General features: G+C 45.6%; 1 protein-coding gene across 44 annotated transcripts in view; it reads left to right on the top strand.

The window, feature by feature from the left end:
* Window positions 1-17138, top strand: part of TCF7L2 (transcription factor 7 like 2) — a 221255-nt gene that overhangs the window by 182474 nt on the left and 21643 nt on the right. For 37 of the 44 annotated variants that reach the window (XM_033182344.1, XM_033182622.1, XM_033182577.1 and 34 more), the window contains 2 exons: window positions 12402-12534; window positions 15150-15252. In XM_033182344.1, coding sequence (XP_033038235.1) covers window positions 12402-12534; window positions 15150-15252 — 236 coding nt within the window. The remainder of the gene's footprint in view (window positions 1-12401; window positions 12535-15149; window positions 15253-17138) is intronic. The other 7 variants (XM_033182376.1, XM_033182355.1, XM_033182432.1 and 4 more) reach the window with 1 other exon arrangement.

Here is a 17138-nt window from a genome sequence, read left to right as displayed (position 1 = left end):
CCATTCCTCCTCCCTCCCCTCTCCCATTGCAGCCCTCTCCCTAAGAAATTTGTTTTGAGGGATTTGACAATCTTGCAGATAAAGTGCCTGCCTCCTGCACTCTCGGTTGATCATTTTCCCTCATGGCTGACCGTAATTTCTTTGCTACTCTTAGCGGCAGCTCTCTCCCTGCTGCCCAAGGTAACGGGTGAGGGAGGGGACTCTGCTGAGGTGCCCTGAGCTGGCTGGGGAACATGGACCTTCCCCCTTCCTTCACAGATTCCGTAGTGGCAAAGATTAGAAAGTAGAAGGAGTTTTTAATTTTTTTTTTAATTAAATCTGCAACCAGCTGAACTCTAGATTATTAGTGGATTTTTTGTTTTTTATTTTTAAGATTTTGTAAGGGATGTGTGTGCAGGGGGAAGGATTAACACAATAATTCTAGGCAATATGAGTGACAACTTTGAGCATTTTGAGCCTATTTGGCCAGGAATCTGGGGCCATTTCGATCTTTTTAGATGCTTTTTTTCAGTTCTTTAAGTGAAAGCTTTAAAGGGAGGGGAAGCTGGGAGGAAAAAGAAAAGTGAGAAAAGCAGAAAGGGAGGAGAAAAAAAACTGGCCCAGTCCCATCTCGAAGGTACAGAGAAAGTTTTTTTAGAGGTGGAGAGAGGGAAAACCAAGGCTGTTATGTACCCTAGGGATACAGTTTTAGTGGGAATGGAAGATTTGAGTGGTAAGGGAGGTGCAGTAGCCTCCGGGGTCTCTCTGTTCCAGCAGTTGGGCGGTTGGCACCTCAATTTGAATTGCTGGGTGAGTAGTGGGGTGTGCGGTGTGTGTATGGGGTGTGCGTATGGGGGGATGTGTGTGTGTTCATGTCCCTGCTTATGGTATTAACCATTAAACCTATGCTCCCCCCCCCCATTTAGATCATGGGAAGGAAAAAACAAAACAAGAATAAATGGTCAGCTCAAGCTATGCCCTTTCTCTGAGTCATTTTCACAGCAGTTTTTTGGGGAGGGGGAGAAAGGGTTAAAAAAAGATGGGGAGGAGAGAAGTGTGACTTTCATCACCGTCCTTACACTTCTATGGTAAGGCAGACCCTGTTCCCCAAGTACGGGTGAGCTGGAATCTGGGAAGGGGTGGTACGGTTTGGAATTTCTTCTAACAAATAATTTTTTTCTTCACCCACCAGGGTGGGCTCCATCGGAAGAGAGAGAAGGAAAACGACATTGCCTCATAGAGGAGCATACTTTAAAAGCTTGAAAGTTTTGAGCGATAAGGCTTTAACAGTAGCAGCGCTGTTTAAACTGTGTATTTTGGTTTCATATTTAATGCTAACTTTCTGTTGTTCCGTCTTTAGTTGTCAATCTCCAGATTTAGATGCCGGCTTTTTAGGGCTATGGTCTTGCTTGTGGTATGTTTTGTAAACTTAATAGAAAATGTGTTTTGGAAAAGAGCCTGATGACAGCTCATTGTGCTGTTAATGATTAGGGAGAAGGCCCTTTTGCAATATGAATTTGGGGTTTAGGATCCATTATACTCTCTTCGACTGTGTCTTGATATCTTTTCTTTTAATTATTATTATTATTATTTTATTTATTTATTTATTTTGAGACGGAGTCTCACTCTTGTCGCCTAGGCTGGAGTGCAATGGCGAGATCTCGGCTCACTGCAACCTTCGCCTCCCGGGTTCAAACAATTCCCCTGCCTCAGCCTCCTGAGTAGCTGGTATTACAAGCATGCACCAACACGCCCAGCTAATTTTTGTATTTTTAGTAGAGGAGGGGGTTTCACCACGTTGGCCAGGCTGGTCTTGAACTTCTGACCTCAGGTGATCTGCCCGTCTTGGTCTCCCAAAGTGTTAGGATTACAGGCGTGAGCCACCGTGCCCAGGTTGAGTGATTATCTTTTGCCATAAGCTCTAAGAGGATTCTCTTGAATTTGGAGGCAATTCCTTAATTACTTTTATTATTACTTTTGTTATTTGTGGTGTTATTGTAATTCCAAACAGAAGTAATCTGCAGTGATCGATAAGCTCTTCGATCCAATTTTGGGGTGAGAAGGAATGAAATATACCATAGTCTTATGTTTATATTTTCAACATCATGAATTAAATTCTGTGTGTCAGGTTAAAACACAAGATCATAGATAGTTCTCTAGTTGAGCCTAAAATAACGATGGGTGTAAATTTTCGTTTTCCTTTCTAGCTGTGTGCAACTTTTTTGGTTCAATCTAGGATTGTGTAAACTGTCAGGAATGGTGGGGAAGAGAGTGGAAGCTGTGTTGCAAATGTGGACATTGTGTTACTGCAAATATCACACCCAGTACAGTCTCCCATCTTGAGGTTCTAGACTCTAGTTTTCTCAAATTACCTGTGTTACTTAATAGTGGTCCTGTTGGCTTGGTGGGAGTAAACCACTATTCTTGATGTCTTATGAGAAGGGAGTTCTTTGAAAATGTAAATTCCCGACTCCAGTGATACAGATATTATGATCTCTGTATTGTCACAACAGGCTGCTGCATCGGCATCTTCTGGAAGCAGCAGAGCCTGAAACCTTGTATTCTTAGGGAAACCTCCCCTTTGTGGTTTGGGGTTGTTGGGGACCTAGCTGAGCTGTGTAATAGAATTCTTTCCTTCTGCAATATTTTGGAATGTGATGAAATCCTGACATGCCCTCCAGATTACATACTTCTGCACACATTTGAGGATTTTTGAAAAAATTCAACTTTGCCTGGGTCACTCCCTCGTTCCCTAAACTTGCAACACATCACCTGGAGATCGGAGGGACAGCAATTATGTTTACCCTCTTCGTCCCATGGTGACTCGGTGTCATTTTCATGCATGTTATTTATTCTGACTGCAGATGCCCGTTAGAGGATGCCCACGTTTGGGATACTAACAAGGCAGGATAGAACAGAACAATGCAGTTCTGCCTTTGTGTTCGTCTTCCTTTCCGTCGGTCTTTGCTGAATCACAGGGTTTGGGCATTTGTATTTGTTGAGCCACATGAGTGGAAACGTTCATTCTTCCTCTTGGCTTACCTCCTCTTTTCTATGGGGAAAATTTACCTGATCAGTGAAGGAAAAAAGCTGTTTCTTGAGCTTTTCTCAGACTCCATGGAGTAGGCATGATTTTCAGATAAGACTGAGATTCGAGAGTTAGGCACAGGGTATACAAGAAAAACAAAAGAGCTTTTTATGCAGCTGTTCCTTGTAAATAAATTAGAAAGTCGGTGTCAGATTTTGTTCACTATTTCTTTCTTTAATTCCTCAGGATGTGATAACCATTATGCTCTTAAAATTTGCTCTACATCAAAATTGGTGATTTCCTTTCCATTATATTTAGGAATCTCTAGATTTGGGGTTGTTGTGTTTGGTGGCGAGGGGGTGGTCTGGAAATCATTATTATTTGTTAAAAGTTGTTTTGAATTTGAGCTTTTGAATTTCTTCATTTGGGATAGGTTCGATTTATTTCTGGCTCGGTTTTGAAGATCCGCTCTCCTAGAAACAGCTGTACTCTCTTACCCAATTCCCAAACATTCTCTGCAAATTCGGACACTTAACAAGATTGATTATGTTAACGCTAATCATTTAATACCCAAGTAGTAGAGAAATATTTGGCGGGAGGGTGGAGGTTGCAGATTCCTGGGAAATTACTTAGGGGTGAAGTGGCTGGTTCTTCCTCCCTGAGACCTGGTGGAGGATTAGGACAGAGGGCCCCGTTGTGCCTGTCGCACCCCCTCACTGACCTCCAGGTTGAGAATTTTGTGAAGCTGCCGGAGGGAGGCAGAGGCAGGCAGGAAGAAAACCCTGGAAACTCGCTGATCAGGGGCAAGCCTGGACTGGGTGGGCTAAGAAGTAAGCTTGCAAGTGTTGTAAAGGTTGGCTGGGGGAGGCACAATGGGATGTTTTCTTTTTAATTGGAAAATAAATGAGAATGAGTGGAAATAAATTATGTTTAATGAACTTAACTGGAAGTAATTGTTCAAGAGCCTGTGAATGCACAGCTTTGCTGGGTCAGGCCTTGGCTGCGGTTTTCACAAAGCCAAGCAGCTGGTGCACATCTTTATTTTCCAGGTTCGAATGTTCCTCTATTCCTCCATCTCAACACCTTCTTTATTTTCCAGATTCGAATATTCCTCTATTCCTCCATCTCAACACCTTCTTTATTTTCCAGATTCGAATGTTCCTCTATTCCTCCATCCCACCACCTTCTTTATTTTCCAGATTCGAATGTTCCTCTATTCCTCCATCCCAACACCTCCAGCCCACCCACCACCTCTCACCCCCCCCCAGCCCTTCCATCCTCCTTTCGAGGATTGAGAAAAGGTCTTTAAGAGTTGAACTTGGTCCTCTCGACCCTTCACATTTGGCAGTCTGTTTGGTGTGTTACCAGCTGGGTGGTTATAATATAGAAAGGGCTACCCCCCAAAAAAGGTCAAGGACTTGAAGTGATCGAGTTTGTTCTAGGTATTTGCATGTGTGTGTGTGAGAATTTGGATGAAAACTGACTGCACGTTTCTCCTCTCCCTGCTTGCTCTGTTCAGTCATTTCCCAGCAAGGAGAATTTTAATGCCTGTGTGAATCCATGAGAAACTATGAGTCGGCAGAATTTCACAGACGGCAGGGAGAATCGTCTCTCTTCCTCCTCTTGCTGTCTAAATGGATTTGATTCCAGAGAGAGAGAGAGAGAGAGAGAGAGAGAGAGAGAGAGAGAGAGAAAGAGAAATAAAAGCCAGCCATTGATAATTTACAAAACAAATAAGCAGCACCCTTCCTGGGAGGCTCTCAGGGGTTGGAGATGCTCTGACGCTCTAACTCTGCAGCCTGGGGGGGTAGGTTCTGCAGCAGCCCAGCCGAAGGATGCAGGCTGTGTGCTGTGGCTGGCAGGGTGGGCTTTGCTTTTCTGCATCTCACAGGCAGATCTCTTTACTCTTACCACCTTGTGTCTTCAAGTAAAACTCGAACCCTGTGAAACCTTCTGTCTTTTATTTATTATTTCCAACAGGCAGTGCTGTAGCTATCAATAGAAGTCTTGTCCAGGGAAACAATCCACCATTAGCTGGGAGCAAGGCCTTAGACAGAAAGGAGCAACATTCAACTAAGAAAGGACCCCGGCCACGGCGCTGGATAGGTCCTGTCTAGCTGCAAGGGGAGAGGGGCACGGGCCAGGGTAAAATGCTCTGAGGAAGCCCACCCATTTGGGGCCACGGGAGGAAGTCATGCCTGCTGTTTTTTTTCTGTGTATATGTAGGAGGTTTGCAGGATGCAAAAGCAAGTGTTGGCCTGCTGGGTTGGGATGGGACTGTCCATGCAGGGCTGGGCCCAGATTGCACTGGCTGTGTCTCCTGTGACCATCCCATCAGCAGAAATAGTTCCTAACTGCTGAGGTCATAGGTTGTTGGGGACAGGAGGGTTACCTTGGCTGACTGTTCACCACCCTCACAGGCTGGAAAAACAGGACTAGTTGAGTTGCCAAAAGGTGGCTGATAGATAAGAAACAGTCCTTCCTTCATTGTGTCCCCAACCTGTCCTCTTCCCCAACTTGCCACAGCTTCAATGACGTGAAATTTTTATTAACGTTTTAGCTGTTGCCATTGGTCTTGCTGTAGCCGTAGCAAACGGCATCTGGAAAAATGCATAGAGGTGGACTATAAACCCATTTTTAAATGTAAACCTGGAATGAATAGTGTCCCTTCCTCATGCTGATTTCAGCCCCTGGGAGGGCTGGTAAGTGAAGACCCCCAAAGACCTTCTATGCCCACCCTGAGGAGGGGAAAAGGCTGACAAATGCTTCTCTGTTGCTTTAGTTTTATTGTGCGGAGCTCCTAAAGGCACTTTCTGGCCCCATTTTCCTTCTGCAGAAAGAGGCAGCAATAGGGGTGGATTGAAGAGGAGGCCAAGGGAGACACCAGGGCCAGCAATGGCTCTATTTGTTTTCAGTGTCTGTTGATTAATAGGTTGCGGAGGTGAATGGCAAGCTTTCATTCCCTCTAGGTTGCCCACAGTTATAGAGGCTTGTGGGGTCGGGGTGAGAGGGGGACTAAGCAAAGGGATCTTAGAAGTGCCTTAATCAATCTTTCACTTGCCAGGTTCCAAATGAAGAACAGCGTCTGGATGGGTGTGTGGGCGCTTGGCGATGAGGGTGGCATGGCCAAGTTGCAGAGGGCTACGCTGAACGGTTCTTGAAAGGTCAAAGGTCAGCCACAGGGGCTCCTCGCCCTCCCCATTCCCCCCCACTGTAGTCGATGAATACGATGAATACTTTGGGTGGAAGAGCTTTGTGTGCCTTGAGGGCTGTTAAAGGACCTTTTCTTTATAATTTAACTATTCAATGCTGAAAACCCATGGAACCTAAGGAACCAGACAGAGGAAAGCTTGGCTTTGCGAAATAGCGATTTCTCCAGGTAGAAAGCATAAAGCCCTGAATGATTTAAAGTCAGATGAGGATTTTTGTTCCTTTTAAATAGATACTGTTTACTTCATTTAATGGCTCGGTTTTTTGGTGGCCTTTTTCTTTAGATTCTTGTCAGCCCAGGACTGACCACGTAAAGTGTTTTTATCATCTGAATCCTGCTGGGCCGATATATTGCGTGTTTGTATTTGAGAAGCAGAAACATCCTATTAAATGTCTTTATCCCCTCCATCCCCAGTCCTCTTCCCATAATCAGCCACATGTGTAAAAATCCCTGCCAAAAATACTCAATGCCCTGTGGCAAGGGTATGCCTGGCTAAGGCAGGGAACCCTGAACTCCTCCTAATTTGGGTTTTGGGGGTAATATCTGCCGAAAATGGTCTAGGATGCAGCGATTGGTAGGTGGGAGTTTGAGGACAGATCCCACCGAGAGTCCTGAAGCAGCTGTGTCCAATGGGAAGGTTGGCCCAGGCTGATCTCATTGGGTGCATCTCACTAGATGAACACAGCAATTAACCCCATCCCAGTAATGCCAGTTTCTGCAGACTGGGACAGTGCAGAAGTGGGGTGGTGGAGGCAGGCAGGTGAGGCTGCAGAGCTTAGAAACACCACTCTCTCAAGGCATGTAACCTGGAAAAAAAATGTCTTTACCTACTGCGTGGAACTGATAACAAATGCCGACTACTTCATAGGCCCGTTGTGAGGATTTCCTAGAATAAAGCACACCATGAACTCAGCACAGAGGCACACAGACACAGAGCCCAAGGCACCATTGAACAGTGGCCACCCTGAGCTGTGCTGGTGTGGATGGTAGTGCTTGAGGGGTAGCAACTGGTCAATCCCCATCCTACCCTCATTTCATCTGGAAAAGGTGTTCTAAGCTGATGGTGGTGGTGTGACTTCGGTAGCTATAGTATAACAGTTTTGAAATTGTGTGAGTTATTCGTATATGAGTGTTTGCTGTTTTTGTGGCTCAGAGAGTCCGTTTTCATCATGTTTTCAGAGTTCAGTACAGCAACGCAGGCTCTTCACACAGCTCTGCTTGACCATCACTACCACGACCTTGAACGTTGGTTCGCTGTCACTGGTCGCAATGACTTTGTATCCCCATGTAGTTTTGAAGATGTATTTAGGTAAAATAGTTCCCAAAAAGGCACCTGGCCTTATGTCGAGCTGTTTCCCTTGCACATAGGGCTCTGTTTATAAAGAGAGAAAAAGAGGAGGGAATAAGTACTGCAGGCTAATGAGCCCACCAGCACCCCCAGCATGGATAGTTACTGCTAATTTAGTTGCCATGAATGCATTTCTGGAAGGTTGTCGATGTTGCAACCAAGTTACTTTTCACATCTGAATTTTCTTAGGGTGGTGCGGTTTTGAATACAATTCTTAAAGACCTCGTTAGAGAAGTGGGAAGTGTTCAAAGAGAAGGAGATCGTCCAAGGGGCATCTTTCTATTTGGATTCTTTTGTGTTTCATTTGTGACAGCTCTTACTTAAAGGCCCTTGCCCTGATCTGGAAGGGACCATGATCATCTCCACCTTCCTTTTTTTTGTTTGTTTGTTTAACTTTCAGCTCCTCTGTGGCAATCTCATTTATTGGCATAGTAAAATGATGACTCTTCTCACAAGAGATATTAAAATCTATGGATTAATTAAACACCTCATTTTGAAGAAGGGTACGTGCCTGAGGAAAGTGCCACTAATCATCTAGAACGATCTTGCCCCATAAACAAACATCCTTACCTTTGAAATCAGGAGTGGAGTCGTGGCTGTGTGTACCCCTCGCTCCGTGAATTAAATCAGAAGAGGCTAGAGGGATAGTGAACTGAGTCATCATTAGTATTCATCGGATTGCATTTTCAAAGCATCTCTGTATTGCACATTTAGCTTGTGCCTGTCACTGTGCTAAATACTTTACATGCAAGTTCTCATTCAGTTTTCACAACCCTGCGAGGTGGACATGATTCTCATCCTGAGTTGACAGAGACAGAAAGGAAGTCTTGAGAGAGGTCACACAGCCAACCTGGTGAGGAAGAATTAAAACCCAGGTATTCCTTGAATTCAGTTCTTGAATCACTGTGTGCATTGCCAGTTGCCCCTAAAACCCTTTTAAAGGCACAGTTGTATTTGAGATAGTGTCTGCAAGGGTATTGAACTGGATGGTCCGGAAGGACCACTACGCTCTGTTCCGTGATTCTAAGGAGATGACATTTAAAGAGCACCGCTGTTTACTTGAAGTGAATCTGTGATTGGCTTTGTCTTTCCCTTCGAATGCTTGCAGTTGCAATTTGGTGGTTCTTAGGCAGTTTAGGAGAATGTGCTCTCCATTCCACAGGCTGGTCACTTGGGAGGACACAAAGTTCTAGAAGACATAGTCCTTGTCCCTAAGGAACTTAGGTATAGTGGGACCAAGAAGGGTGCACACACCCCCCCAGCAATGGGCATTGTGTGGTGTAGGAAGAAAGGGTTCTGGGGTCTGAGGCCGGAGAGACATAGGCATTTGCAAGAAGAAAATCCTTCCATTATAGAAGATTCCAGGTAGAGGGAGGTTGGATGGAGTGGCAAGTAGTCCCTGGTTTTGGCAGGTGTGACCACAGAGTTCTCCTCTCTTGCAAGGGAACCCATGAGCTTGGACAGAGAGGAAGTTCTGTTCTTTCACAGGACCTGCCTGGCATGCAGTTGAGGTCAGAAAGGAGTAGGGCTAGTCCTAGTACAGGTCCCGTTTTTTCCCCCTAAAGCCTGGCAGCACCTCAAGCTTCCAATTCCCTACCACCCCTTCCACCCCACCCCCACCCCCATGATATAGTTTTGACTGAACAGGACAAAAACTAGTTGGCTAGGCTCAGGTGTGCAAAATAATACTGGGAGAGGTGTTGGTAGCCAGAACACAGGGGGATAGAACCTTTTGTTGGAATCGCCTTCATATGTATATCTAAGAAGGTGGAGACTTAATTTTTAAATCTTATGCTCAGTGAACTCCATGATTGCCCAAATGCTGTCTTCCTCTTTTGTTGTAAAGTAGCGAAAGAGGGTTTTCCCCACATCTCCCCTTAGTCCTGCTTAGAAGATGGCTGTGGGATTTGTGCTTCTTTACTGTAAACAGATCACGTCATCTGGACAGCTTCTTCTTAACAGTAAAAATAACTTTACTAATAAACCACTGTAATAGATAATAAATAACAAACTTATGTGCTAGGTTATGTGCTAAGGCTTTTCCTGGGTTCCTTAAGAACTAGGACTTGATTCATCATCAGAACTCATGGCTCTTTACCTCTGTGCTTGCCTGTGTGCATGTGGTCCTCATGGCTGAACACAAGAACCACCCACAACACCCAGGAAGCAGGCCCAAGATGCTTGGGTCCTGAGTCCAGACCCACTGTGAATGAATCAGGGCCTACTGAGATTTCCTAGGATTGGGGAATCTGAGTGAGTGGGAAGCATCCTGGGAGGTGCTTGACTCGGGGCTGACTGCTGCTGGTTCTGATGCCCACCACTAGCCCTTTCTTCTCCCATGTGCTGCTTCTCATGGCTGATGGTGGTCCTCCTCCCGTGGTACTTGATCAGTCCTTCCACGCCTGAGTGATCGTCTTCCCTTCTCTGGGCTATGGGTGGCTCTCCCCACTGGCCCCGGTGTTTTTCACACTCACTTTAAACTGTCTGGAGCTGGTCTGCTTTCTTTCATGTCAGCGGGTATGTATCTTTCCAACCAAAGAGAAAACTTCGTTCGGGAAGGCAGCAACAGCCTTGCCTCCAAAGGTCTCCACTTTGTCCGTGTCTGTCTCTTTCCCTCCTTTCCTCTCCTTTTCTCTTTTCCCTCCCCACCTCAGCACACAGTGTGGGAGCTTCCTTGTTCCTTATTTCTCAAGTTGTCCTGAGCAAATGTTCTTCTTAAGGAATCCTTAGTGCGTGTCCATGAGGTGCCAGCACTGGCCATGAGGTAGCAGCCCTTCACCCTGGCCCTGGCCTGCCCAGCCCTTCATGGCTGCCCCTTCTGTGGACGTGTTTCTGGTTTCCAAAGCTCCCTCTGCTTTGGTGGCTTTTAACTTACTTGCTTTGATTGCAAAATGGTAGCATATAACACAAAGCTCCTAGAAGCAAAAAAACTAGTGGCTAGGCTCAGGTGTGCAAAATAATACTGGGAGAGGTGTTGGTAGCCAGAACACAGGGGGATAGAACCTGTTGTTAGAATCGCCTTCATATGTATATCTAAGAAGATGGAGACTTAATTTTTAAATTTTATGCTCAGTGAACTCCATGATTGCCCAAATGCTGTCTTCCTCTTTTGTTGTAAAGTAGAGAAAGAGGGTTTTCCCCACATCTCCCCTTAGTCCTGCTTAAAACATGGCCGTGGGATTTGTGCTTCTTTACTGTAAACAGATTATGTCATCTGGACATGATCTCCCCTTTCTCCAAGAGTCCAGTTATACATGGGAATTGGTAAACCAGGCTGTTGGAAACGTTGACTTCTTTTTCTGCAGTTTTTTTCTGGGGCATCTAGAGAGAAGGCCTTATTTTTCTTTCCACACATAACCACAAAAAAATTAAAAGCACTTTTTAAAAGATGCTTTCCCCCTCAGTTACCTGTGGTAAGAAATGCTGTTCCTATATTACATTCCTTCCTCACCCATTAGAAAAAAAAAAAAAGGGACAAGAAGAGAACCAGTAAAGAGAACTAACTGCTTAGTGATCCCTGAACTCAACAGGCGCTAGTGGGCAGCACTAGAACCTTCCTTCTTTTCTTTTAATGCAATTCCTTTTCCTTGATGTTAATGCAAGTTGTGCCTTCCTAAAAGTAATAAAAGGAAATGAAGACACGTTCTGAAATGAAACTTGACTCTAATCCATTCATCATCTAATACTTGCCTCTTTATCTTCGCTGGTACCTAATCTGGTTAAATGTCCCTGTTGTAGGATTTTAGTGAAAATCCTCTATGGGGAATAGGGTTTTTTGCAGTTGGATTACTCTCCGTAAATGGCCCAGTAGTTCGCTTGTTTCAGCTTAATTTTTTCTTTGTGATCTTGCTGGGCTAAGTTATAGCACAGTGTAGTGGAGTGGGGGAGGGGTGGACTGAGCAGGAGGTGGGGAAAAGAAGAGGAGAATAATTTGGGAAAGCCTGGGTATGGCAACTAGAAACATTTTAAAAATGCTTTTCTTCCCCCCACCCCGTCCTCTGCTTCTCTCCACTGACCCACCCTTCCCAAACACAAAAATGCCTGTACTTTGTTTTCTAGAACTGCCCATTTCTAAAATGTGCGTACCTTTTATTAGCCCAATTCGTCATCATCCAGTTAATGTATTAGCATTCCCGGATGACTTTCTAATGAAATTCCTAATGAATCAGGGCTGCTGTAATCTGCATAGAATATGCAGGTGATTGCCAGGCAGTTTAGAGCTTTCTGGTAAAGTTCACACTCCCACCCAAACCACGAGTGGGGCTTTGCATCCATACTGTCTCAGAAGGACTGTAGCATGCCTGCTGTTTCTAAGGGCAGGGAGGGGATAGGAGCTGTGGGGAGGTGGCGGGGAGGGTGGCTAAGGAGGCTGGCTGGGTGGGATTTGGGCCCGGCCGGTTTCTTGTAAGTGGTGGTTTTCCTAGATGGTCCCCTGTGCAGCCTGCCTGCCTCCTGGAGGTGGGGCCTTGGGGTAGGAGGTCCCCACCACGTGCAGAAACGCAGTAGGCATGGGAGATTAAAGTCCCCGCTTCCAACTCACCTGCGGACCGGAAAAGTGCAGACTCTTGGGCTCCATAATGGGGTAGGGATGGAGAAGGTATTTTAAAAGCCAGGCTTAGTGGGGAAATAAAAACTAAAGCAGACCCACCCAGAGAGCTGTCTTACAACTATGTATTTATTTGGACTCAGGGGAGTATGGGACGGGCAGCGTTGAGTGCATCTTAGAAAATCCAGGTGGGAGGCTGCAGTCAGGGGAACCTACGGGCCTGGTGCTCTGAAGACCTGGGCTGCCGGAACCGGCTTGATGGTGGCTTTCTCTGTTCTCCTCCCCACAGTCGAACAAAGTGCCAGTGGTGCAGCACCCTCACCATGTCCACCCCCTCACGCCTCTTATCACGTACAGCAATGAACACTTCACGCCGGGAAACCCACCTCCACACTTACCAGCCGACGTAGACCCCAAAACAGGTAGGCTATGGGCTTGGGAGCCAAGGTAGAGCGCTGGTCCTGGGGTTCTGGGGAATCTGTTGAGGCCTCCACAGGAACCCCAGGGGCTGAGCTGTAGGGGACTGGGTGGGAACGGTGGTGGGGGGCCCGTGTTGCTTTTCTGGGTGTTGAAAAGGAAGCTCTTTGGGGGCGATTGAGGCCTGGTGTGGGAGTGGTTTTCCACTCCCTTTGGAGAAGTTCATTTGCAGTGTGAAATATCTCTTTATGGCTTCCAGGACCCCTGAAGGGGCCGTCTTGGGAACCCAGCTCTGAGTCCCCAGTATGTTTCAGGAGTGGCTTTTAACTCTAAGAGCCTCAGACAGACCTGGATGCAGGAATATCATATTGAAGGCATTTCTTGGGTTCCTCCTCAGCTTCCTGGGAAGATGCATGACTTTCCAAACCTCGGCTCCCTCGCTGGCTAAGAGGCTCCGGTCACTACTTGACAATGGCTTGTTGGTATAGCCTCAAAAAGCCACATCACTGGATTCTGCATTTTCTTTGCTAATTTATTTAACTTCTTTGTCCCCTACAATATTCTAGGTATTGTTGAGCCCATTTTACAGATGTGAATACTGAAGCCCAGGCAGATTGCTTCATTTCTTCATAGAACAACCAATGGGTGTCTGGAAGAAGTCGCCATGCTTTTCAGTGTCCCTTTTGTTGTTGTTGTTGTAGTTGTTTTGAAACAGAGTCTTGCTCTGACATCCAGGCTGGAGTGCCGTGGAGCGATTTTGGCTCCCTGCGACCTCTGCCTCCCAGTTTTAAACAGTTCTCCTGCCTGAGCCTCCCAAGTAGCTGGGACTACAGGCATGTGCCACCATACCTAGCTAATTTTTGTATTTTTAGTAGAGACAGGGTTTCACCATGTTAGCCAGGCTGGTCTCGAACTTTTGACCGCCTCGGCCTCCCAAAGTGCTGGGATTACAGGCATAAGCCACCACACCCAACCCAGCATCCCTTTTTTATACCAGTTGTTCATTGACTGCTTTTTTCCCAAAGGGGAGAAGGAGAGAAGGTGGGGTTACTTTTAGTTCTCCTTCAACAAGATCTAAATCAGGCAGGCAGCCCCAGTTCCTGGTGGGGTGGTCTTGGGAGGACAGGTAAGCTTAGTGTGTGTCTTTCAGGCTACCCAGTGTGTTGGTAGGAGTTTCCCTTCCCAGCTCAGTAATTGAAAGGATGAGTTTAAGTCGGTGATCACGCATCACTTCGTTAGAGGGGACTGGTAGTGTTGGGGTAGGTAGGCTGCCTGGTTAGGCGGCCTTCACTGCCCCTGAAAGAAGCCACACATGAGCTGGGTTTTACTGGTCTCTGAGCCCCTTTGTGCTGGTGCAGGACTGAGCCTGGCGCTTGGATGCCTGGATGCCTGGCGGCCTCCTCCAGCCGGCCCCAGGCTCCACCAGTGAATGGCAGCGTCAACGTCTCATTTAAATAATGGTAGTACAGGGAATAGCTTTTAAATGGTTATCGTAAAACATATGATTAACGTCTGTGGACTGTTTACTTTTCCTCTGCGAACATTCTTTCAAGTGTGCAAATGGCTCGGTGTAGGGTCCAAGCCCAGCTAATCTGTTTGGTTTTTGTAATAGAGAGAAAGCAATGTCTGCATGAAAATGTCACCCAGGGAGACTTAATTTACAGATTAAAAGCTTCCTGAATGAATTTTTTAAAAAATGAAGTCGTTTTCATCCACGAACATGCAGTCCATTCCCTCCTTTACTCTGTTTTAATTCTGTGGTATTGTGCCTTTTGCCTCCCACTTCAACGGCACAGATCAGTTCTTCTCTGTCAGAGTCGACTGCAGGATGTGCTCCTGTGGAACTGGCAGGCATGCGGTGGCACGTACTTGCAGAATCCACTCATGTGTGCCTTGTGAAGCTCTTAGCCCCTGCAGCACACAAGGTGCCCATTCAGCAGATGGGCTTAATCCCCACAGGCGACTCTGTCCTCTAGCGGATGAAGTTCCAGAATGGAGTACACAAGCTTCCAACACCTCCTTGTCTGTTCAGCTCTGGTTCTACCTTGGATAGGATGCCACATGGCATTTGATCAGTTTCTCCAGCTCATCCAAATAGAGGCGGAGACATTTTAGAGGAGTCACCATTTTTGAAAAAAAAGCAAGATAGTAACCTTTTGAATGCCACAGCTCAAAAAGTCTGTTAGAAATCAGAGGAGTAACTTTCGTGCAGGTAAGGCATGAAACTCCGCAGGGCAAAGGGCCAGTGTTGTAAGAGCAACAGGGATTACCATTGCTTCATTCCCCACCAGCTGCCGAGCCTTTTTGAGGTTGTTCCTTTTCATCTTGAAACAATCACACCAGTCACGTGAGGCAGAAAGACCCAAGATGGCATGTTCTGAGTCTACCCACTATCCCAGTCCATTTAGAAGGAGATAAACTAATTTTTCAAACTGAGGCTAAGAGAAAAATGAGATGAAACTTACCAACAACTCTTAGGGTTTATAATCACAAATGAACCCTGTGTTAGGATTCCAGAAGAGATGCCTGTCTTCCTCCTCTGTCCCTGTTCCCCTCCCCTAACGGGTTGCTCTTTCCTTCTCTCCCTCCTTTGTACCTAAAATGCTGCTTCTTCCCTCAGGAATCCCACGGCCTCCGCACCCTCCAGATATATCCCCGTATTACCCGCTATCGCCTGGCACCGTAGGACAAATCCCCCATCCGCTAGGATGGTTAGTACCACAGTAAGGAGTTCCATTTTTTAATTTCCTTTTTGTTTCTTAGACGGGCATGCTTATTTTTTTATTCTGTGTGTGTGTGTGTGTGTGTGTGTGTGTGTGTGTGTATTAGAAGCCAGGGTTGGGGAGGGGGCTGTGGGAGGGTACAGGAAAGGTGTTGCTGAGGTGTCCTGTGGGAATACAGGCAAATCCATAGACATTCAGGTGGATTATGTAGGAAAAGAGTTATTGGCACTTAGCATTTCGAGACCATGGTCCCCAAAGGCTCTGTGGACAGAGGTGCCCTGAAGATCCTTTGGGAATTGCAGAAGACTCCTGGGACTTCCACCCCATGAAGCTGATCATGGCCGTTCTGCTGTTGGCTGTCCAAACTGCAATCATGTCATTGGGTTGAGGCTCTCGAGTCCTCCCTGTTAGGTGTTACATATTTGAGGGCACAGAAGCGGGAACAAGAACTGCCTTGTTTTGAAATCCAGGGTTGGGATTAGGGCATGTTCTCGTATGATTCCAGGACACCCCACCTCATGCTGAGCATTACTCCCAAGTTGACAACAGCAGTGGAAAGTTTTGTCTGTTGAGAAGCTCCTTGGGACTGAATCAGCATCTCTCTGAGAGTCTTTGCACGTTGAATGACTGTGAACAGTGGGAATGGGGCATTTGGAACTGTCACTGTAGCATGTGGGGCCTTCGTAAGCATCAGTCCTAGTTCCTGGCAGTGCCAGATTATTTGACTGTCTTTTGCAACTTAAAGGCCTTTGATGCATTAGCATACTGTGGCGGGTTGTGTGTATGTGTGTTTTTGCATGAGCACGTGTGTAATATGTGTTTCGTGATTGTTTCTGTGGATATATTTCTCCTTGTTTGTCAGTGATCTGAACAACACAGGACAATACATTGAATGCTAAAAGGAATAAATCCTGGTAAAACTCAGGTTTGAGTCTTAGGGAAGATGGCCTTACAAAGCCTTAAGGAAGATAACATTTTGGAGTGGCTTACCCCACAATTCTACCTGTATTTTTTTTTTTTTTTTGGTTTGTTTGTTTTTGTTTTTGTTTTTTTTTTTTAAAAAAAAACAGATTGCATTATGTAGTAGCTATACCAAATACCAACCCTGGGTGTAGTTTCTGTTTCTTTGTCTCGCCTTATTTTTATTGGAAGGGTAGACAGGAACATGAGCTTGTGACCCGTTTCTTCTAAATAGATGAGGCCAACCCTCAAATAGTTCTGAGTGATCATTTGCCCCATTCAGCTGATGGGGAGATATTTGAAGGCTAGATAAAAAGGAATAGCCAACTCAGACAACCCTCTGTCAGAAAAAGTTGTGTGTCTTTCATGAGGATGCTATTTTGCATGTTGCTGTATTTTTTAATTATTGTAATGAGATGTGATTGTCTATTGGTTACCCACAATTCTTCTTGGGGACTCTCCCCCCGGTAACTCTTGTCAACACTTGTTAATTTGACAAAAGGCTACAAATTAAGCTCTGTTAATTTAATGTTTTCTCACCGAGATCTAAATACCGAAAGAGGCCCAAAGCGCAACTGAAGTCCTTTGATTCACTGTACTTTATTTTGGTATAAATTTACATTCATTATTGTTTTCCTTTGGATGTGTAGCCCTCAATTAGTGTGATGGCTCCATTAAAGCAAGCGAGACTTCGCCTTTAATTATTACAACAAAACACCTAGTTTCAGCTTGGGGAGAGGGTCTCTATTGACATAAGCAGAGGTTATAAAATTTAATTAGCCATTCCTATCAGATTTATGGCATTCAAATTGTTCTGTGTTTCTTCCCTTTGATCCTTCCTGTACAATCCCCAAGATTTTTGTTCTGATCAAATGAGAATAAAGCTTACTGTGCAGAGAGAACTTTTCCCTTTTCTTCTTTTTCTT

Source organism: Trachypithecus francoisi, unplaced genomic scaffold (assembly GCF_009764315.1).
Source record: "Trachypithecus francoisi isolate TF-2019V2 unplaced genomic scaffold, Tfra_2.0 Contig01579, whole genome shotgun sequence".
NCBI lineage: Eukaryota > Metazoa > Chordata > Mammalia > Primates > Cercopithecidae > Trachypithecus > Trachypithecus francoisi.
This window is presented reverse-complemented; position numbering and strand designations above follow the sequence as displayed.